The sequence below is a fragment of the Misgurnus anguillicaudatus genome, chromosome 24 (assembly GCF_027580225.2).
Source record: "Misgurnus anguillicaudatus chromosome 24, ASM2758022v2, whole genome shotgun sequence".
Taxonomy (NCBI): Eukaryota; Metazoa; Chordata; class Actinopteri; order Cypriniformes; family Cobitidae; genus Misgurnus; species Misgurnus anguillicaudatus.
Genome location: NC_073360.2, coordinates 43,127,814 through 43,151,252, shown reverse-complemented (window position 1 = coordinate 43,151,252; position 23,439 = coordinate 43,127,814). Strand labels below are relative to the sequence as shown.

General features: G+C 37.2%; 2 protein-coding genes across 8 annotated transcripts in view; one reads left to right on the top strand and one right to left on the bottom strand.

Moving 5' to 3' along the window:
* The window catches only part of LOC129437071 (uncharacterized), a 121,882-nt gene that overhangs the window by 44,219 nt on the left and 54,224 nt on the right, over positions 1–23,439 (bottom strand). For 2 of the 6 annotated variants that reach the window (XR_012367909.1, XR_012367908.1), the window contains exons 1-2: positions 14,941–16,870; positions 14,308–14,860 (exon numbers count right to left, since the gene is read on the bottom strand). The exons of 1 other annotated variant lie outside the window; for it this stretch is intronic. Coding sequence is in view for 1 of the 5 variants with exons in the window: in XM_073863499.1 (XP_073719600.1) it covers positions 6,640–7,727; positions 14,308–14,860; positions 14,941–14,952 (1,653 nt within the window). In the remaining 4 variants the exon portion in view is untranslated. Of the gene's footprint in view, positions 1–574; positions 1,044–1,129; positions 2,370–3,870; positions 7,728–14,307; positions 14,861–14,940; positions 16,871–23,439 lie in introns of those variants that run through there. 3 more of the 6 variants (XM_073863499.1, XR_012367910.1, XR_012367911.1) reach the window with 3 other exon arrangements.
* LOC129438975 (uncharacterized) overlaps positions 17,709–23,439 on the top strand; it is a 34,414-nt gene continuing 28,683 nt past the window's right edge. The window contains exons 1-8 of one of the 2 annotated variants that reach the window (XM_073863478.1): positions 17,709–17,945; positions 19,158–19,218; positions 19,406–19,504; positions 19,691–19,804; positions 20,054–20,167; positions 21,010–21,123; positions 21,284–21,367; positions 21,525–23,336. In XM_073863478.1, coding sequence (XP_073719579.1) covers positions 19,455–19,504; positions 19,691–19,804; positions 20,054–20,167; positions 21,010–21,123; positions 21,284–21,367; positions 21,525–23,336 — 2,288 coding nt within the window. In that variant the 5' untranslated portion in view covers positions 17,709–17,945; positions 19,158–19,218; positions 19,406–19,454. The remainder of the gene's footprint in view (positions 17,946–19,157; positions 19,219–19,405; positions 19,505–19,690; positions 19,805–20,053; positions 20,168–21,009; positions 21,124–21,283; positions 21,368–21,524; positions 23,337–23,439) is intronic. The other variant, XM_073863477.1, reaches the window with a different exon arrangement.

Sequence of the window (23,439 nt, the reverse complement as noted above, 5' to 3'; positions counted from 1 at the left end):
CTCAGTGTTTGTGCAAATGCTGTCTATTTCCTTTGTGTAATTGTTTGTAGTGGAGTGTCCTGAAAGACTCTTCAGAGATAAAAAGGATGTAATACTACTCTATAGGTACTCCAGATTAACATCAGAAATGCAGAAACAGTGTGTGTTACGTGAGCTTTAAAACTTTATATGACAAAAATTATATTTAAAGGAAATATTCTTACAGTTATTCAAAGATGTACAAATAATTCTATATATTATTTCCTGTTTAAGAGCACGACCTTCATTATTTTCTGGAGAATTTTGAAACTAACTGAAGTCATTTGGACAGAAAGAAGCCTCTCGGACTTCATCAAAAATATCTACAAATGTATTCATAAGACAATCTGAGCACTTGGGGGTTTAGAAGGACACGGAGGTAAGTGATTTATGATCAAATTATTATTTTAGGGTGAACTAACCCTTTAAGCCTACATACCTGTTGCTCAATAAATATTAAAGATATCCTAAACTCAGTGAGTTTGTGACTGAAAACCCAAAATAGGTGCTCCCAGTTAAAAATGTTAAAAACACAACAATAATTAAGGAGACATACCTGATGTAATAAAGTCATCATCTTCATCAGGGCGATCTTCCTCTTCTGTGGGTTCAGTTTTGATTTCTGTGGGTTCAGTTTTGATTTCTGTGGGTTCAGTTTTAATCTTCATCATGAGGTTCGTGCAGTCGATGAGTTTAACTGAACACATCTTCAGTTTGGTCTGCAGGATCTGCTGCTGTTCTCCAGCGTTACAGACAGAATCCAGAGACTCTGTGGAGGTTTGATCCTCCTGTAAGCTCTGTTTACTGTCACACACTGTAGTGTCCTGAGTGTCTGTGAGCTTTGACTCAGTATAACAGAGTAAAGTCAGACTGAGATCGGAGTTCTGTGTGTGTCTGGATTTCTCTTCAGAGAGTTTAGAGTCCAGCAGTGTCTGTGGTGTGCGGCTCTGATCTCTGCTCATCCACACTGAATCCAGACTCACATCATCAGTCTCATACACTGAAGATTCACAACAATCCACATCCTGAAAACACAACACACACAGACAGTAAGATTAGAAATTATTTGATGTTGTCTGATTTAGATAAATGATGTTTAAGCTGTACAAACCTCACGATTAATTGCTAAATCTCCTCAGCTTTGTCTCCAGTAACGCCACCTCTTTCTCCAGCTGAGAGATTTCTGTGATGAAATCATCAATATATCCAGCATGGACAGATCAGTTCATACTGATTTACAGCACATCTCATCATTAACGTCTCAACACTTAAATACACAGAGACAAGACTCTGTTTACACTCAATGAAACACGCAAGAGAGAAAAACACTGAGGATACACAAACACATCACACGCGCGCTCTTTCTTTCTTTCTTTAGTGAGTTTATTTGCGGATTAAAGAGCTGCAGCGCCTCCTGCTGTACTGGAGACAGAAGACGCTCACTGCTTTACAAGTGAGTATGAGGAGGCTGCAGATCTGGAGGCAGATTTACGGCTCTGTTGTTTCTGGTGTGTCAGTAGGATGTACAGTGAGTGAGAGTGTACACAATATAAGATAAACAGTGTAATGATCTGCACCAAATATTAAAATATAAGTCACTGTTGATTCAAACACTGCCTACAGGAGATGACTGATGACCATGATTTTACTACACTAGTCAAGGTTTAACTATGATTTTTAAAATTAAATTGTGTTTTACTACAGTAACCATGTTTTTTTTCTGTAAAACCATTTTCGTAAGGGCTATATTCAGGTTTTCATAAATTACTGTCACCTCTTTGTATCCATGTACACATTGAGGGAGAGAGATTGTGCACGCGAGACAGATGTGACAGTAAATTTAAGTATAAAAACCTATGAATATAATTCAAGTGTTACTACATCCTTCTAAAGGAATTACTAGTTGGTAACTATGATCTTTACTATAGAATATTGATCCCATTGAAGTAATTACTTTAGAATGATGTAGTAACACTTGATGATTATCATTTGACATGATTATCACTTTAAAATACTGATTTTAATTAATAAAATTATTATTTAAAAAAACATGTTTGGCAGACTGTATAATGCACTGTTTAATATTCCGGTAATAACCACCTTAGAGGGCAAATAACCCAATTAATGCCCAGAGACCAGGAGGACACATCATACATACATCATCAGCGTGTTCACGTCCGCTCTGTAAACAGAGGCAACCAACTTTCCTGCTGAACTGACAGCCTGCACATGAGCCACAAAACGAAACACATCTTTTGAAACAACAACGGCAAAAACTGTCTGGATCAGGAAAGAGCAAAAACCCAAATTAACATCAGTAACTGTAGTCGGGTTTCCCCATGCTGCCTTGCGTGCAAATTTATTCACATGGCAAGTCTAGCATGGAAACTATGAACCATTTCCCCCCCTGAAATAGGGAACCAATCACAAAACGGGGAGGAGGCAGCAAGACGATGACGACGTCTATGCGACACACCGAAGCAGTTTTGTTTATTCAACACGGCAGCAGACATGTCAAGTTACTTTTTGATGCGGCCTTAGATAGTGTTCTAAGTAGTTTTGAAGTTTATTTTTAAAAAGCCTCAAATACGAGAACATGAGCATGTGGTTCCCAGACCATGTCTCATTCTATATTAGCCAGGCTAGGTAACTTTACTGCTTTTCCACAAGATGGGAAACAGCTGCGGGAGGCAAGGGTCTAAAAGTGTTGTTGCAGTGTTGGAAAGGTGATATGTAATTGCTTGTACACTAATTTCGAGTCAGGTTAAGTATTGAATCTAGTTAATATTGTTGTGTTATTATCTTCTTCTATTTACCTGATATTTAAGAACTTAACAGAGTGGCAGACAGTTATCTTTGTACAGTATAATGCCTGAAGTTATTTGTAATATTGTTTAAAAGAGATAATTTATTATTGTATTTGGTTTCTGTTTATTGTAACGTTAGACCAAACAAATAAATACCGGCAAATGCTCATGCATGCAGAAGTTAATAATGTGTGTTGCCATTGCCTTGCTATTGCATGCTTCTGTGACAAGATTAACGTGATACATAAATAAGAGGTAAATATAAGACGTGAACTTAAGCACAACTGTTCTGCGCACAAGGTCTTTTTACATCTGTTTGAGAAAACGCTACGATTCACGCATTTACATGCATATTTTTTCTCCTGATGATCGGATCAAAGATCGGAATACACCACATCTTTTAATACGATCAAAATTTGCATCCGATCGGCCTGAATCGTATTGATTAAGGTGTTTACATGAATGCTTTTTAGTATGATTGAGCCATCAATGAGATTACAAACGGATTATTTGGTTGCATGTAAATGTTGCTTTTGTAGTTTGTGTACCTTTAAGAATTAGCGTAACAATATTTATGTTTTCAAAATTACAAGCAAACTACTACGTCTACACAACCGAAAACGTGCTATATCTAATTCTGATTTCAAACAGTTGTTTATGTTGTTATTCACTTTGTACTGGAAAGGCTTCTCACTGGTGAATGAGACATGAAATGTGAACGTCTGGTCTGTTCATGTGTTTTGGAGGAAGCGTATGGATGGCCATCTGAATGGAGGGTGGATCGTGATTTTAGTGCTAGTAGGCTAAAGTTAGTTTTTTTAAGAATCAGATACCCACCTATTTTTAGTGGGTATCTGGTTAACGTATTCTCCCTTATACATGGCTATATACAAATACAGTAGCAAAACTTTTTTCTATCAGGTAGGTTATTTTCTAATTTTTATCACATTACTTACGTTTTAAGATTATATGTTTTTTAAGGAATTAAATAAATTATTTTAAACTATTCCCTCTTGAATATGCAAATGAAATGTGCAGTTGAAGTTTAAAACCTTTATTTTCATAAACCTGTACAATTCCTTTTTTATTACCACATTACATTCAACTGTGATCGTCATAATAATGAAGTAAAATGAAACCTGTTATACAATATATGGTTTCTGTGCAGTAAAAATGTGACAAGCTTGTCAAGTATGCAACGTATATTCAAAATATATTGGTGTTCCTCTCAGCAGTCTTTACTCCTCTCTACAAGCTCTTGCAGTTCATTTCTATTGTGCTACCATATCACACATCTGTTCAAGATGCTCTCAATGCAATAACAGGTCCTTTAGCTTTCCTAGAAAGAATGAAAGACTGACAAAATACTGAATAATTAAGTAAACTTTCATTTACCAGCCCAGTTTCTTTCTCAGTGTGTTTCTATACCAGGCCCGGTACTAGGCTTGCTGGACTGGGGGGGCAGTCAGGATTTTTGGGTGGGCAGCCATTTCTCGACTAAAATGATTCATACACTAAAATTATGGATGTCTCAATCCAATATTACTTTGCATGTCTTATAATAAAAGGCAATTTATATGTCATTTTGCACATTCAAATTTTAAAAGTAGATGCTTTATTTCCACTTCTCAAACATTTTCTTCATTTAAAATAATGTATTTTCAATGTGATATATGTGATAAGCTGTATTGTCATTAATTCCTGACCCTATCATGCTGCTGCAGCAACCTCAAATATCACAAAAAAGCACAATGCTTTAAATAATATATTGTTGCATCCTGTAAGCAATTTGACATGCATGACAAATTCGTCACAGGTTATCCTGTTTGCCTATAACAGCACCAGACAAAAGCGCAAGCCCTAAAATACTGTAAGTGTGATTTGCGACGAGACTAAAGATAAATCACACTGCTTTGTTCATAACACAGCAAATTAGATATTATAATACAACGCAACATTATAAAATACAACGTTTTACCTTACGATGACCTTGCGCAGTGAAAGCTCCTCTTGAACTTAAAAGTCTGTAGATTTTTGCGTGTGAAGTTTTTCTCAAACGCGAGCTGAATGAGCTGATGAATGACGATGACAAAACCGCTAAAATTTGATTTTAAAACTGCACTGCACCCGATGCTCAGCTGTTACAATACTGTATATTTACTGTATAACAATCTTATATCATTTATATCTACTATATAGTATGCCACAACCAAACTGCGTATTCTAATTTTAATAAACAGAACTACGTCTAAAACAAACACATTAAATGCTGCTGGAGACTTGCCATTGGCTGTTGTATTTGCATGAATAAATAATGAGGTGAGTCTAAGAAAGGATATGGGGCTATTTTGGGCATGTTTTACTATATAAAATTTTTTAATTTAATATGTGTTGGGTTATTACGTTTATGTAATACTAAATTGCATTGTTTTTGATATATATTTTAAAGATGCGTTTTTTAGTTACCGTCATAGAGAACAGTAGTACTTTTCCTGTGACTTAAATACTGCTGAAAAAATTCCAATGGTTTGAATAAGCTAATCAGACAATAGTGGGCGGAATCTGTAAACGCTAGCGCTTGCCAAAAGAAGATGTTTTTTGTGTAAAGAGACTCCGTTATTTTAAGGTTGGCTGGACATTTTTTGGGGGGGGCAGAAGGAAAATATGGGGGGCAATGCCCCTCCCAGCCCCCTGTAGACCCGGCCATGTTCTATACCAACCAAAGTTAATGAACAATAAATGACATTGTGGTCCCATGACATTAATACTTTAAAACCAATTAGAAAAATCACATAGCACACAATATAAAATTAACGAGTTCTTAAAAGAGATAAATGTGACATAACAATGATAAATGTGTTAATTCATGTTGTTTTTCATATTTTATTAACACTATTGTAGTTATGAACAGTTTGTTTGCTACCGGACACATACACACATACAGTTTTTAACCGCTTGGCACCTAAACCGCTAATTTTAAGGCACCGACATCATGTCAGGTCATCACGTGGGCCGCAGACGCTGCTAGTTTAAGATGTTCGGTCAAAGGAAATTAGTTCAAAGGATGATATTTTGTAGTGGCTTTAATGGTAAAAGCTAATGGTGCTTTTTGGTATTTTAATGGAAACCATTATGAATTTCTGTAAAGGTTTTATTGGGTTTTTTTCAGAAGGGAAGTGACTTGACAGAGCAAACGTCTTGTCGGGTCTTTCACCTGTATGGAATCTCTTGTGCTTAGAGGTCACATAATTTACTTATCTCTATAGCGCTGTTTTCACTGTCTTCAAAACAGGCTGATTACCTTGCCGTTAGCTTAGCTGGCGACTGACATATTCCTGTGGGCGGGGTTTAGTCAAAAACTGTTCTATTGTAGTCATTAAAACAGGAAGAAGAGGTCTGTAGTCCAAACCGGCCGTTCGCTGTAAGCTTTGAAAGGCGAATTCTGTTAAAGAAAATATATCGCCTGGCAGTGAACTTTATCATTTTACAAGTATTATTTATGCTATTATAGCAACATTACACACTAACTAGGGTTTAAAAAATAGCATTAGGAAAACGTGACCTTTCAATCTTGCAATCACAGACCTTGTAGCTAAAACTGGTACTGCAATCACACAACTAGTGGCCAATATGCAACATGACAACATAAACATCAGTTGAGGACTGCAAATCCACTTTTTAAATGACAATATCCTTGCCAGGCCACTGATGTCAGTGATATAAATATTTGAAATGAAAATTAATTCTTAATGTCTAGTGACATATCAGGGCCATTTTATGATTCATTTATATAAATTTCTTACATACTGTTCCTTTATGGTTTCTCTCCAGTATGAAGTCTCTGATGAGATTTTAAGTGATCTGACTTAGAAAAAGTCTTGTCACACTGAGAGCATTTGAAAGGTTTTTCACCTGTATGAAGTCTCTTGTGATTTTGTAATGTACCCCGTTGTCCAAAACTCTTTCCACACACACTACAGTGATAAGGTTTCTCTCCAGAATGAACTCTTTCGTGGTTTTTTAAGCTACTTGAACAAGCAAACGTCTTGTCACACTGAGAGCATTTGAAAGGTTTTTCACCTGTATGAATTCTCTTGTGCTTTAGTAATGTATGCTTTACACTAAAACTCTTCCCACAGACACTACAGAGATAAGGTTTCTCTCCAGTATGAACTCTCTGATGGACTCTGAATTGAGGTGAATTAGTGAAGCTCTTTCCACAGTGAGCGCAGACGTAAGGTTTCTCTCCAGTATGACGTCTCTCATGGATTATCAGCTGATATTTATGACCGTAACATTTATCACAGTGTAAACACTGATAGAATTTCTCTTTAATGTGAATATTCTGGTGTGATTTTAATGAACGTGAATCCCTAAAGGTTTTCCCACATTCACTGCACTGATACGGTCTCTCATTGGTGTGTAAAAGCACATGTCTCTTCAGATTATGTTTACAGCTAAATCTCTTCTCACAGTGAGGACACTCGTAAGGTTTTTCTCCTGTGTGAATTCTCTGATGAATATCAAGATTTTGTTTGATTGTGAAGTATTTTCCACATTCAGTGCAGTAGAAAGGCTTTTCATCACTGTGTATCCTCATGTGAACATTTAGACCAGAGGAAGAGACACAAATCTTCCCACACTGCTCACAGTGAAACTGCTTCTTCTTCTTCTTCTCTCTGTGGTCTTCTGAATGAAGTTTCTTCTCTTGTAAGGTAGTAAAGCTGATCTCAGATCTGGTGAAGAGTTTCTGTTCTGTGTGTTTTCTCTCATGTCTCTCTAAATGTCTCTGTGAGCTGAATGTCTTTCCACAGGTGATGCAGGAAAGAGTTTGTGCTGTCAGTAACTCTTTTGATGTTGAGGACGTTATTTCTATATCCAAACATGAATCACTCTTCACATCTGAAAGAGAAAAAAACAATTAAATTGTCGTTTCACTCTTATTTACACAAAGAAGGTAGAAGAATTGAGATTCTGTATCTTTTTCTAGATTCACACATTAGACAAAAGACAGGTGTCAGCAGTGGTTAAATTGGCTTTTGTAGGGAGGGGGAACCCTTATTTACCGTAAATGGTCATCATTCAAAATCGCGCCGTAAAATTACTTAATGCATTTTACACCAAAGGGGCTCTTTTTCCAGTATTAACAGTGTTACTGTTTCCTCTAGGATTTTTTCCAGCTGTGGCGGCAGGGGGCGCCCATGATGATTATAAATGTACATAATTTTTTTAAATGTAGAATAGAGGCTACAGTAAACTAACATGTATTTTTTTATCATTTTCATGCTGTCATTTACTTTTCCTTATATTTATAGTATATTGCTTTTCTATGTTTGATCTAAACTGTATTTTCTTAAAAAATACGTTAAAAAAGAAGTTTTATAGCTTCATATGGATCTTTCATTGTAGTTTTAATGTAGTGTGCAAGTTCGTGCTCGTGTTTAGCGTTACAGAGCTGTTGCAAAGTCACGCACAGTCCTGTTTGATAATCCGCACACTGTGATTGACAGAACCGACATCGGCAACAATTTATTCCACACCCGGCCTGTTTGACATAAAGACCCCGACCCGGTCACACCACAAATCGCGCAATTAAATAACTTAAATATAAGCCTTTAACGGTCTTCAGACAGAGCTTAAACCCAAATAAGCACGGGGACCAGGGGCCATCGGGAATTCCAGGAGCAATCGATTCCGGCCGCCGATCAAAAGAGTTTACTTTTGGTCAGGTTTGGTTTTGTGCGAATGCAACATAGACAGGGGAAAAAATTTAAATGTTGGCACAAGATGCAGCTAAATGCCCCAAATTAACAGACCTTTTTCGCAGTCAAAAGAGCGCTATGGCAGGAGGTGCAGATGAGGAAGGACCAGCAGCATGGACATGACAGGTACACGATTAGTGATGCACTTATTATACACTGAAATCATTTATATTTGCATTTAAATATAGGCATATATTATGTAAGGGATAATGTAGACCGAGGCGGTTGTTGTTGTAGCGAACACAACCCCGCCAGGCTTATCAGGACCCCACGCAAAGCGGAGCTTGAATCAGCCTGACGAGGTTGTATTCGCTATAACAACCGCCTCGCTCTAAATTATCCCGCTTATTACATTGCTACCTACCAAATAAATCAATAATTTGAAACAGAAGGATTTAAAAGACAATTAGCGCAGCGCTGAAAAGGGGGGAAGCTACATAATGTCTATAGACCCTTTTACAGCCCACTTGATCAAATATCCCGTGCGCGCATTTTGGCAACAGAAGTGGTGTTGTTCCCCAGTGGTTCTAACGTGTTAGCAACTCAAAAAGTTTTTAAAACGGTTTCTCAGCATCAAAATGTCTGGTAATTGCGTTTGGTTGCACCAATAATATACTAATATACTAATATGTGTTGCTTCACTGCTGATACTATACTTCTTGCCATACTTCCATTGCCAACGTGCGCGTGCATACGTTGTCATTGTGTACAAACAGTAAAATGGTCTAAGGAATCCCTGTATGTCTGTATATTAGCTGTTGGAGAGTGATAGAGAGAGACAAGTTGATGATGACCCCTGCATTCATATTGAGGAGGAGGAAGAGGAAGAGGAAGAAGAGGAGGAGGAGGAGGAGGAAGAGGAGGAAGAGGAGGAGGAAGAGGAAGGAAAGCAGAGCAAGAGGAGGAGGAGAATGGACAGTACAAGAACAGTGATGGGTACAGGGGCTGGTTAGGCAATCATATTACCCTGCTGGAAAAAAAACAGCATACCAGCAGGACCAGCATCTTGTGTTTTGGTTCTGGTATGCTGGTGACCACCAGCTAAACCAGCATCAAACCAGCATAGACCAGCATCATTCCCATGCTTGTTTGATGCTGTTTTTTTTCAGCAGGGTAGGCATATCAATCAATCAATCAATCAAAGCTTTATAAAGGACACACAAATAGAAAAATACAGCACATTACATATTATCATATAGGATAAAATGCAATAGTGCCACATACTAGATAATAACCTGACTAAAGCACAGATTGAATTAAAAAAAGGAATTATTCTAAGTCATATTTATTACTGATGTTCTTCTCATGCATATGTAGCTGTACAATCAGTAAGCAGAGGCAGGGTCCAGCACAGGGGAAGTGGAGCCAGGGAGAGTTGAAAGTGAGTATGTACACACACAATCCCTATTTTATGGGACTGTATTGTAGTTTTTGAGTATCTGAGTGGGTATGTGTGAGTATTTGTAACAATTGTATCACTCCGACTGACTGTACACATGACATGCTGGTAGTTAGCAGTATACAGTGACTTATGTGTTCGAGATTAGGTTTTGCTGACCTGGTTGTGTTCAGTGCAGTGGTTACTTGCTTATACAACCTGGGGAGGCAGGTGTTACCCTAAAGTTTCTTTAAGGTCTTCGGCATAACCTGATTCTCTTTATACCATAAAAACACTATTACAAATAAAATAACTTAAAAAAATCCTGCTCGTGCCCCAAGGGCACTCGCGTAAAAGGCCTCTCCATCTTGAAGTCCCGGGCTGAATTTCAGTCCCAGTACGTCCCTGACGGGGACATTTAAAAACTGTTACCTATCGGAATCCAGTCGAATTTTGGTCTTGGGTGTTAGACCAGCAGTTCACTCTCGCCTATTGACTCCCGACCTGGATCTACAACGCTTATAACACGTTAATATTATTACACCCGTTACATCAAATATTAGGAGTTTCACCCGCGAGTACCCCGATCCTGTTGTTTCGTCTGAAAACAGATGAAACAGTCTTACCGTCCGTCTGCTTCAAGTTTTTATTACCAACGTCCTTCTCTTCCACAGGAATAATGTAAGTTTCCTTCCAAACAGATTCGACTATTAATGTCTTGCAGTCCCATATAAGTAGTATTCAGTGTTTAGCCTTTTGTTTTTGGACAAACATCTTATTCAGTGTTTCCCATACATCGATTTATTTGTGGTGGCCCACCACAGAATCAACACTGGCCCCCACAAATAGAATTTTCATGATTCCCATTTACATTTTTATTTCACTATTTAAAACAGCTTAATTCGGCTTAAAATGTAATTTGATATATAATACAGATCAAATACAGATACAGATCAAAGAGAAGAAGTGAAACATATTTCAGGTGCCAACACTAGATCAAACGCAAACACGACATGATGACGTCAAATATATGCTGATTAGCGGGTGACGTCATCACCACCACAGTCTCTCAAAATCCTGTGGGAAACACTGTTATTTAATGTGAAACTTTGTGAGTGTCGATCTAAAGCACAGAAGATTGATTGACAGCTGAGCGGTCAGCAGCGCGCTGCGTTTATAGCCTATATTCTCAATAACTAATGGCCTGATAAGTTGATAATATGAGTACAGTAATTCCAAATGAATGTCCAAAAAACTCGTAATATGTTAAATCTAAAGTTTAATCATGTCTTTTCTCGCAGCCCCGCGCTGCGTCCGTGTATATGCGCATGTGAAAAGCATACGCGTGATGACCTTGCAACTTAAATTACCCTTATTTTATTGCCATACAGATAAAAGTAAAATAACATTCGAAACTGTCAATTGTGTATTTTTATTAGTGTAAACTCACAATAAGGAGAAAACCTTGTGCTTATTTAAAATCATTAAAAACATGACGTGTTTTCTGCTGCTTTGGTTTAACAGCGCGTCACAAAAAAAGAACAGCAACTCAAATACTTTTTTAATTGTCAATCTGATAATTATAACATATTTCGTATAGGCTTATTTATTTTATTATTATTTCTCAAAACAGAGACCTAGCCTAATCATCATCTGTTTATTTAAATATTTTTGTGCATGAAACTAAACCCATGGGGGAAATGATGATATTTTAGGAGATTTATTTATAAATGAGTGAACAACGCCAATCCAGAAAGGAATTTATTTCTTTAAGACAGCCGTTCTGGAAGGGCAGACATTTCGCTAGTTTTATTTATTTTGCGAGCTGCCGCCGCGGGTTTTGTCTAGAAGGGATACAGAAAATGCCGAAAAATTTAGAATTAGATTTGGAGGTAGGATTATTAGGATGAAAACAGCGTATCTGGCTAAATGAGATACAAATACATCCTACAATCCTGTGAAATGTTGTGTTTAGAGTTGGGTTTGGGTGAAGGATTAGGATAGTGCTCATCCGGCGAGATTTCGTTTGCTGTATCCCTTCTATCCACAACCGCAGGCGTGGCGGGGATGTTTTAGGCGTGGCGGCCCGCCACGGTTGGATGTATATAGCGGAAACACTGAATTAATGTGTAAGGTATAGGTTGCGTAGTTATTCAAACAAAGATAAATACATTACAATTCACTTACAAGTTTGCTTCAAAGGTTGACCCAAACTTTAAAACCTGAACTTTTAAGGGGTGGTTTCCCGGACAGGGATTATCTTAAACCAGGACTAGGCCTTAGTGTAATTAGGAAATAAAACTAGTTTTAACAAACATGCCTTACTAAAACATTACTTGTGTGCATCTTTAGGCACAACAAAGGGCGCTGATGTATTTTAAGATATGTCAGTACAAGTTGTTTTGAGTTTGGACAGCTCTTACATTTATTTAAATCTAGGACAAATCTAATCCCTGTCCGGGAAACCGCCCCCAAATTATGCAAATCTATGAGTCTGACACCCTATAGACCAGTTCAAAAGATGTAAACAACACTGGTCCAGAAGCACCCCCTGTTTCCGTTTTTTAACACTAGATAAACGTTGGGATAAAATAAACCAACAGAACATATAAACCTGAATTAACTGAAGTTAAAAAAACATCTTAAAGATAATAATATATGTAAAATAAAAAAATAACTGTCACAAACTGTAGCAGGAGGTGTTTCTGGACCAGTGTTGTTTGCATCTGTTGAACTGGTCTATAGGCCTATGCATTCGTTGCACATGTCATTATGCACAATTGATCAAACCTTAAAGGAAGTTATAAGACTCAACCTTCTTTACTAATTATAAGAATAAGATACCCCAAAAGATTCAATTAACAAGAAAAACAACATACTGAATCAGCATCAATATGTGAAGAGTTTGGTTCCAAAACGCAATAAATCCATTTTGACAAATTTTGGTAAAAACGTGTTTTCTATACCTAGAAAGTGACAAGATGAAAACAACTATTTTCTGTTACAAACTTTCACATAGCATCTTTAGGTTATAAAAACATAAAAAATTTAAATCCATAAGTTGATTTTCAAAGATTTATTATAAAAACGGAAAATTTTTTCCACAAAATGCAATAAATCCATGACAAGTTTTTATTCAAAATGCTATAAATCTATTGAATCAATAGCCTATATAAATGTGCATTCATCTTTGCCATGTTACATTCATTTAGTTGACTAGTTGTACACACTAATTAAAAATATAAACATTAATGTCATTAATCAAAACACTTACTTTGTCATATTAAGAACCCTGTCATTGCGGTTATAGACGTCCTCGCTTAACGTCTTTCACAGAGATCCGCTGTAAAATGTTTTTGGTCCTGCTCGATTTTCGTTGACTTTGAGTAAAATTATGGAAAGTTTTTCATAAGATCCTCTCGGGTCAATGGGTTAGCATGAGAAGCATGCTGTCGGGAGAACAAGCACCCGTCTCCCGAGTGCCTCTCAGGGAAAATATTAGATGCTGATGGCTTACGTTTCTTTCCCATCACAGAAAACCATCACAGGTTTAGCGATGCAATTAAAGTATTATTTTGTTTTGTTTGTTGATCACAAAGTACAAAGTAGATGAGGAAAACTAGGACTCCGTGGACTCAGCGCGTCCGCCATTGTTTGTTTACATTGCGTGACTGGTGGGCTGTAATATCAGAAATGGATTTATTGCGTTCTGTAAAAAAGGAGCAGTGGCGTTTATCGCATTTTGGGGGAAAAAGGGAGAAAAGATGACAGAATAACACGGCGGATATTGGATTTTGCGTAAAATTAAGAATTTACTTTTAACTGATATAATACTGATTTTGGCAGTAACTCGTTTTTTTGAAAAATGGCGTTTATCGCGTTTTGGAACCAAACTCTTCATGTCTTATTAATTAGCCATAGAGATTCCCTAAGATGGTCACCAGTTAGTAAAACAATCACTATAGTTAGGTTATACTTTAATCATTTGTTTCTAGATTTCTATAAAAAAATCTACGGCAGATATTCTTACAGTTATTCAAAGATGCACAAGTAATTCCATATATTATTTCCTGTTTAAGAGCACGACCTTCATTATTTTCTGGAGAATTTTGAAACTAACTGAAGTCAGTTGGACAGAAAGAAGCCTCTCGGACTTCATCAAAAATATCTACAAATGTGTTCATATGACAATCGAAGCACTTGGGGGCTTAGAACGACACAGAGGTAAGTGATTTATGATCAAATTATTATTTTAGGGTGAACTAACCCTTTAAGCCTACATAACTGTTGCTTAATAAGTATTAAAGATATCCTAAACACCATAATAATTAAGGAGACATACCTGATGGAATAAAGTCATCATCTTCATCAGTGCGATCTTCCTCTTCTGTGGGTTCAGTTTTTATTTCTTTAGGTTCAGTTTTGATTTCTGTGGTTTCAGTTTTGATTTCTGAGGCTTCAGTTTTGATTTCTGTGGGTTCAGTTTTGATTTCTGTGGGTTCAGTTTTGATTTCTGTGAGTTCAGTTTTAATCTTCATCATGAGGTTCATGCAGTCGATGATTTTAACTGAACACATCTTCAGTTTGGTCTGCAGGATCTGCTGCTGTTCTCCAGCGTTACAGACAGAATCCAGAGACTCTGTGGAGGTTTGATCCTCCTGTAAGCTCTGTTTACTGTCACACACTGTAGTGTCCTGAGTGTCTGTGAGCTTTGACTCAGTATAACAGAGTAAAGTCAGACTGAGATCGGAGTCTTGTGTGTGTCTGGATTTCTCTTCAGAGAGTTTAGAGTCCAGCAGTGTCTGTGGTGTGCGGCTCTGATCTCTGCTCATCCACACTGAATCCAGACTCACATCATCAGTCACATACACTGAACATTCACAACAATCCACATCCTGACAAAACCACACACACAGACGGTAAGAATGATTTGATGTTGTCTGATTCCGGTAAATGAGGTTTAAGCTGTACAAACCTCTCGTTTCATTGCTAAATCTCCTCTTGACCTCAGCTTTGTCTCCAGTAACGCCACCTCTTTCTTCAGCTGAGAGATTTCTGTGATGAAATCATCAATATATCCAGCATAGACAGATCAGTTCCTACTCATTTACAGCACAGCACATCTCAACACTAAAATACACAGAGACAAGACTCTGTTTACACTCAATGAAACACGCAAGAGAGAAAAACACTGAGGAAAGATACACAAACACATCACACGCGCGCTCTTTCTTTCTTTCTTTAGTGAGTTTATTTGCGGACTAAAGAGCTGCAGCGCCTCCTGCTGTACTGGAGAGAGAAGACGCTCACTGCTTTACAACGGATTTAGCAAAACAAGTATGCGTCTCAATTATGGCCAGAAACCATCTAATGTAATGACTAAATGAAAACAAGAGGTGAGAAATTAAATTAAAATTCAAAACATCAAGGCAAAGAGATTATGATAAGATTTAAAATTAAAACACAAACGTTTTTACAACTTTTCACAACGTAATATTTTCATTGTAATTAGGTATTGTAGCAGCACAACATTAAAAACAAAAATAAAATAACACCTAAATAAAACAAAAAGGACGTTTTTGAAACATTGTAGTATACCTACTTTACTGCACAACCAAATACCTGTTGTGTGTATCTTACAGCCTATGGCGCCCTCTAGCGGCCTATGCAGGTAACAACCATAACACATGTCAATCTTATACATGACACCATGGTTAATTTTCGTAAGGGTACTACACTTTTACTATAATAAAGCATTTTTTATACATGTTTATAAAGGTCTGTCCATTTAGAACAAAATGTGCATGCATGTTTATGTAGAATGAACACACCCCTGGATGAAGATCTAAAAAGCTGCTTTAAAGGGATAGTTCGGCCAAAAACGATATTAAACCCATGATTTACTCACCCCCAAGCTGTCCGAGTTGCATATGTCCATCGTTTTTCAGACAAACACATTTTCGGATATTTTAGAAAATATTTTAGATCTTTCTGTTGATTAAATGTAATGTTACGGGGTCCAGCAATAGTCCACGACCTTCAAGTCCAAAAAAAGTGCGTCCATCCTTCACAAATTAAATCCAAACGGCTCCAGGATGATAAACAAAGGTCTTCTGAGGGTAATCAGTGCGGTGTTGTTGTAGAAATATCCATATTTAAAATGTTATTAACTACCTTCCGGTAGCGCCGCCATTTTAGAGCCATCCGCATTCAGGATGAGCGCTTACGCAGCATACAGCGGTTTCTCTGTTGCTGCTCTGTCCCCCGCCCTCCGAATTTGTCATACGTCACTAAGAAAAGTGCGTACACTACGCTAATACTCTCTCCTGAGTCTAAGATGGCGGCGCTACCGGAAGCTAGTTAATAAAGTTAATAACATTTTAAATATGGATATTTCTACAACAACACCACACGGATTACCCTCAGAAGACCTTTGTTTATCATCCTGGAGCCGTTTGGATTTAATTTGTGAAGGATATGGACGCACTTTTTTTGGACTTGAAGGTCGTGGACTATTGCTGGACCCCGTAACATTACATTTAATCAACAGAAAGATCTAAAATATTTTCTAAAATATCCGAAAATGTGTTTGTCTGAAAAACGATGGACATATGCAACTTGGACAGCTTGGGGGTGGGTAAATAATGGGTTTAATATCGTTTTTGGCCGAACTATCCCTTTAAAGCAATACAATGTAGGTTTTTTTACATTTAAATAATGTCTCTAAAATTATTTCAGTGATAGAACAACTTTTAACTGGACAAATTGTACTGTTGCTGCAACCTGAACAGCCTCCTAGCTGCTACAAGCACACTCTGAAAGTGGCGGTGGAGGGTAGGAAACACAGCCCGCCCCTCCCCCTGCCTGCAGAAGAGTGTCTGATACCAGGCACTGTTGCGCTTTTCAAACACATGGGGGAGCTGTAAGTCATTTTTACATGGAAACTACATAGTGTTGCTTTAAAGGACAATATTCCTGTTAATGTTAAACAAGTATTTTCAGTCCCATCTGGATAGTGCTTCGCTAGGAGAAGCACTTTCATTAACATCTTTTATGTTTTTTAGCATGTTGTCTTTGTTATCTGTTATTAGGCATGTTAGACTTTATGCAGCGCTGCGAGAACCGACATCATACGTTGATGTTGTCAACGTATCGCGAGAGCGAGTCGAGAAATTACACGTAGAGGTCTAATTTCGAATCGCTCTCGCGGTTCATTGACGGTCATAACCTGTCAGCGCTAGCCTGACTACGTCAGACTTCGTATTTCCGCTAAATTTCATTACGCGTCTATGAAGCGAAGCAAAATAGCAGAGGATGGTATTACCAGGCTATGTCAGCGCTGCAATAAAACGAATACGCGTATTATTTGCGGGCGCGCGCCTCTAGCCCTGTATGAATATAACTATGGTGTGCTTCAGACTTATTACTGTATAAAACATGAACAAATACATTCAGTGAACTAGAGTATTTTTATTATCTGAAAGACATTTGACAGTAATATTTATTTTTCCTAAGTGACAAAGAGCCACAAACATAACACTGTAAACGGAAAGGGTATTTTAGTTTTAGAACTGTAACTTATAAAATAAGTTGCTCGTTTTAAAGTAATTAATACTTGTGCAACCCATCGAAAATGCAGCATGACATTTGAGACATGTCAACGTTAAATACTAATAGCGGACATACTTTGGAGCGCTTCATTTCTTCGCCGCTTTAAAAACAGTGGTTGCGTCACCTATGTGATAACTTCCAGGTGTTTGCATTCAGAGCAGCGAAGAAGAGTTTCGCTTTGCAGAAGAAAAGAAAAGAGAGTTTCGCTTTGCAGCCTTATAACGGACATTACTAGGTTTATTAAGAAAATGGTATCGGATCGGCACATGGGTTCAAGTACTCGCCGAATCCGATGCCAGAATTTTGTTGTGGATCGGACGCATTTCCCATACTGGTATCGGAATCGGAAGAACTCTTGTAAATTCTAAGGTAAGTTTTCATTAATTCCTTTACGTTACTTCATTAAAGTAAGTAAACAGTAATGTTCATTTTGTTGCTAGTAATTCGATTGACTAAAATAATATAAACTTTAATGTTGACTGATAAGCTGGCAGTTTGATCGAGCTTGTGACGCAGCTGTATTGTGGCGCTTTGTATTTGCGTTGATCAGTTAGATTACAATTATTTAAAACTTCAAAACTGCATTTAGAGGCAGATGACGCCAATTTTGTCATCTCAGTTTCACTTTGCGGTTCAATTCCGGTTGATGCTCCAAAAATGTCAGGCTTTATGCCCAGCTGCGCAACTTCTTGAACTTCAGCCAGCTCCTTTGGTAAAACAGGCATGACTTGAGCTGGCTGTGATGTGAATAACATTATGGGACTGTGGTGCTCCTCATCCATAGCTTCCACAGTGAAGGGAGAGCCAGGCATCAAAAGAGCAAAGTCTATATACCTTTCCAAAGTCCAATGTGAAGCATTACGTGGCATACGCTGGAGTAACCCTTGCGAAAATTAACCATGGTTTTATTGTGGTAAAAGTGTAGTAACCATGGTTTTTTGGTCTATGGATTACTATCAGCAAAACCATGGTTTTACTACCCTAACTATGGTTTAACTATGGTTATTAAAAACCATGGTTGTCAAAACCATGTTTATTTTGTAGTTACTATGGTTTTACTACAGTAACCATGGTTTTTTGGTTTTAACTGTAGTAAAACCATGGTTATTTTTCGTAAGGGAAATCCTTATTAAGTCCATTATAAAAGATGTCCTTAAGCATAGCATCATTAAAGTTTACCTAGTAGCTTAAATTCAGGAAGTCCTTAATGTAATCCTCAATCTGGCAGGTGCTCTGGCATAATTTATTGCCCTTATTTAATCAATATTAAAGATATGAACAAAAATGAATTTGACACATGATTTTTGATAAGACAGGCACATTTATTTTGTTGGCAGCCAGCAATCATTCGTGTGTAGCCTATTTAAAACAACAGGAAGAATTAAGCTAACGTTAGCGGTTTTCATATCGTAAACAGGGGCAGCCCGCTGTGGGCTCCAATTTTTTGCCCGCAGTGGCCCCACCCGGAGCCCAAACGGGACATGTGATTCAGTCCCATCTGGATAGTGCTTCGCTAGGAGAAGCACTTTCATTAACATCTTTTATGTTTTTTAGCATGTTGTCTTTGTTATCTGTTATTAGGCATGTTAGACTTTATGCAGCGCTGCGAGAACCGACATCATACGTTGATGGGATAAAAGAGGTATATTACTCCTTTCTTTTTTGTTTTGTGTTATATGTGATTCTTCAAAAGAAGGAACATCTGTGTTAACTTGTGTTGATGTAATGTTTTGTAGTTGTGTAGATGTAGATTCATTCATTCACTCAGCTATAATGTCTGTTTATTCACTTTTAAGTTTTTTTTGTGTCTGAATGTTATTTTCATTCAGTATTAGTTGTGGAGATCAGGTTGATCAGATTTACATCTGCAGCTACATCATGGATCAAACAAAAACATCAACAGATGGAGATTTTCTTCCAGGATGCAGGTACTTTATAGAAACACTTTATTAAATAACCTTTATATTACAGAAAAATATAGCAGTATCTTTGTTTTTAATTAAAATCTAAATAACTAAAACCTTAATAAACACTTCTTAAAGTTTCTTGTAATTATTTTTTGTTATGAAGATTATTCATGTGAATTAAAGTATTAAATCTGTTGTGTGTTATAGTTCAGATCATCAGAAGAGATCAGATCCAGAGTTTAGCTGTGCGTCTATGAATAGTGACGCGTCTATGGATAATTCATTACACTTTAAGAATGAAGAGACGAGGCCTAATCTAAGGTTTGTTAAAATAATCTGTGATGCATGATTTTATTCAACATTCATAAGTATTGATGTACAAAAATTGAGCACAGAATTGCTTGCACTGTGACATCTGTGAAATTCGATCTATTCATTATCAGACACATTAACAACTCAGTTCAATACAGTTTTTGAAGGAGCATAATGAAAAGTACTTTCTTATGATTGTATTCAACATCTAACATTAATTTACAATCAGTATTTATTCTAATCTGTTGTGTGTTATAGGTCAGATCATCAGAAGAGATCAGATCCAGAGTACAGCTGTGTGTCTATGAAGAGTGACGTGTCTATGGATAATCCATTACACTTTAAAAATGAAGAGACAAGGCCTAATTTAAGGTATGTTAAAATAATCTGTGATGCATGATTTTATTCAACATTCATAAGTATTGATGTACAAAAATTGAGCACAGAATTGCTTGCACTGTGACATCTGTGAAATTCGATCTATTCATTATCAGACACATTAACAATTCAGTTCAATACAGTTTTTGAAGGAGCATAATGAAAAGATTAAAGGCGGAGTCCATGATGTTTGAAAGCTAATGTTGATATTTGAAATCATCTAAACAAACACGCCCCTACCCCAATAGAATCTGGACCTTCTGTTGATAGACCCGCCCCACACATACGCAACCCGGCATTTTATTTGATTTGATTGGCTATAAGTGTGTTTTGGTAGTCGGCCCGTCTCCTTTTCCAACGCGTTTTTCAAACATCGTGGACTCCGCCTTTAAAAGTACTTTATGATTGTATTCAACAAATAACATTAATTTACCATCAGTATTTATTCTAATCTGTTGTGTGTTATAGGTCAGATCATCAGAAGAGATCAGATCCAGAGTTCAGCTGTGTGTCTATGAAGAGTGACCAGTCTATGAATCCACCATTGCACTTTAAGAGTGAAGAGACAAGGCCTAATTTAAGGTATGTTAAAATAATCTGTGATGCATGATTTTATTCAACATTCATAAGTATTGATGTACAAAAATTGAGCACAGAATTGCTTGCACTGTGACATCTGTGAAATTCGATCTATTCATTATCAGACACATTAACAATTCAGTTCAATACAGTTTTTGAAGGAGCATAATGAAAAGATTAAAAGTACTTTATGATTGTATTCAACAAATAACATTAATTTACCATCAGTATTTATTCTAATCTGTTGTGTGTTATAGTTCAGATCATCAGAAGAGATCAGATCCAGAGATCAGCTGTGTGTCTATGAAGAGTGACGTGTCTATTGATCATCCAGTAAATTTTAAAAGTGGTGATACAAGGCCTGATAACAGGTATAAAACAACTATGAATCATTTGATTGCAGGTTGACATTTTTATACAATTTATATATATATATTTAAAGGTATGAGAAGTTCTTTAAATGATTGTAGAAACGTCTGTCAAAAGGTAGATGAAATATAATCGATTCATTGACTCAATTCTGCCGCACAGACCAAAAGTAACTGAACCCGACTTTAAGGGTAGGAAGACTGAGCAATCTGAGAATCAAACACCAGACATGAGTCCTCGTTTCAGGTGAATTGTTGGGTATTATTGTTTAGTTTGTTTTAATTGATAAATTAATAAAACATTTCATAGGCTAAAGTAATATGTTCTGTGTTATATGCTACAAAAGTTTTTTGGCTCCATACATTTTTTTATTTATGTAATATCTGGTATTTATATTTTACAGCCATGAGTCTAATCTTGCTGAATTCCTAAACACATTCAGATCAAATCTGAGGAAGAAGTTTGAGTGTTTGTATGAGGTAACATCAAATGAGAGAAACCCAACACTACTGAATGAGATCTACACAGAGCTCTACATCACAGAGAGTGAAAGTGGAGAGATCAGTAATGAACATGAGGTGAGACAGATTGAGACACAATCCAGAAGAACAACAACAGAGGAGACACCAATCAAATGTAATGACATCTTTAAACCTTTACCTGAACAAAACAAACACATCAGAAGTGTGCTGACAAAGGGAGTCGCTGGCATTGGAAAAACAGTCTCTGTACAGAAGTTCATTCTGGACTGGGCTGAAGAGAAAGAGAATCAGGACGTCCACCTTATATTTCCACTTCATTTCAGAGAGATCAATTTGATGAAGAAGAAAACACTCAGTCTTTTAGATCTTCTTCATCTTTTCTTCCCACAAACAAAAGAAATGGAAATCTTCAGTGATAAATATAAAGTGTTGTTCATCTTTGATGGTTTGGATGAGTGTCGTCTGTCTCTGGATTTTCACAGCAGTGTGAGGTTGTGTGATGTAAGTGAATCAACCTCAGTGGACGTGATGCTGACAAACCTCATCAAGGGGAATCTGTTTCCTTCTGCTCTCATCTGGATCACCTCCAGACCAGCAGCAGCTGATCTCATCCCCTCTGAGTGTGTTGATCGAGTCACAGAGGTACGAGGCTTCAGTGATCCACAGAAGGAGGAATACTTCAGGAAGAGAATCAGTGATGAGAGTCTGTCTGATCAAATCATCTCACACCTGAAGTCATCCAGGAGTCTCTACATCATGTGTCACATCCCAGTCTTCTGCTGGATTTCAGTCACTGTTCTAGAGAGAATGTTGAGTGAAGCAGAGAGAAGAGAGATCCCCAAGACTCTCACTCAAATGTACACACACTTCCTGATCATTCAGACAAACATCAAACATCAGAAGGACTATGAGAAGAAAGATGAAGACATGATCTTCAAACTGGGTAAACTGGCTTTTGAGCAGCTTGTGAAAGGCAATCTGATCTTCTATGATGAAGACCTGAGAGAGTGTGGCATTGATGTAGCAGAAGCATCAGTGTACTCAGGATTGTGTACTCAGATCTTCAGAGAGGAGAAAAGCTCGGATCAGGTGAAAGTTAACTGCTTTGTTCATCTCAGCATTCAGGAACATCTAGCAGCTCTTTATGCTCACATCTCCTTCACGAACTACAACAGATATGTGTTTGATCAAAGTCATAAGGCAGGTTGGTTTTGGAAAATATTGAGCAGATTAATATGTAAATCATCAGACCAGATTTCATTATCTGAGTTACATCAGCGAGCTGTAGATGAATCTTTACAGAGTAAGAATGGACACCTGGATCTTTTTCTGCGTTTTCTTCTGGGTCTTTCGTTGGAGTCCAATCAGATTCTCTTACAGGATCTACCGACACAGATGAGAAGATGCTCCTACATGAAAGAGGAAACTGTTAAGTACATTAAACAGAAGATGAATGAGAATCGGTCTACAGAGAAATCCATCAATCTGATTCACTGTCTGAATGAACTCGGTGATGATTCACTGCTGCAGGAGATTAAAGATTATGTGACATCTTATTCAATGGGAAAGACCAAACTCTCCTCTTCACAGTGGACAGCTTTAGTTTTTGTGTTGTTGACGTCTGACCAGCATTTGGATGAACTTAATCTAAATAAATTTATTGGAGATAAAAATAAAGCAGATGAAGTTCTTGTGAAACTGAAGCCACTGATTAAAGAAACCAAAAAAATCAAGTAAGTAAAACTAACAGTTAAAATATGAATGCATATTGAATACTTACTTTAGGAGAATTCCTTCCATTCCTAAAAAAAGATTGTCAAGTGTTTTATTTTCCTT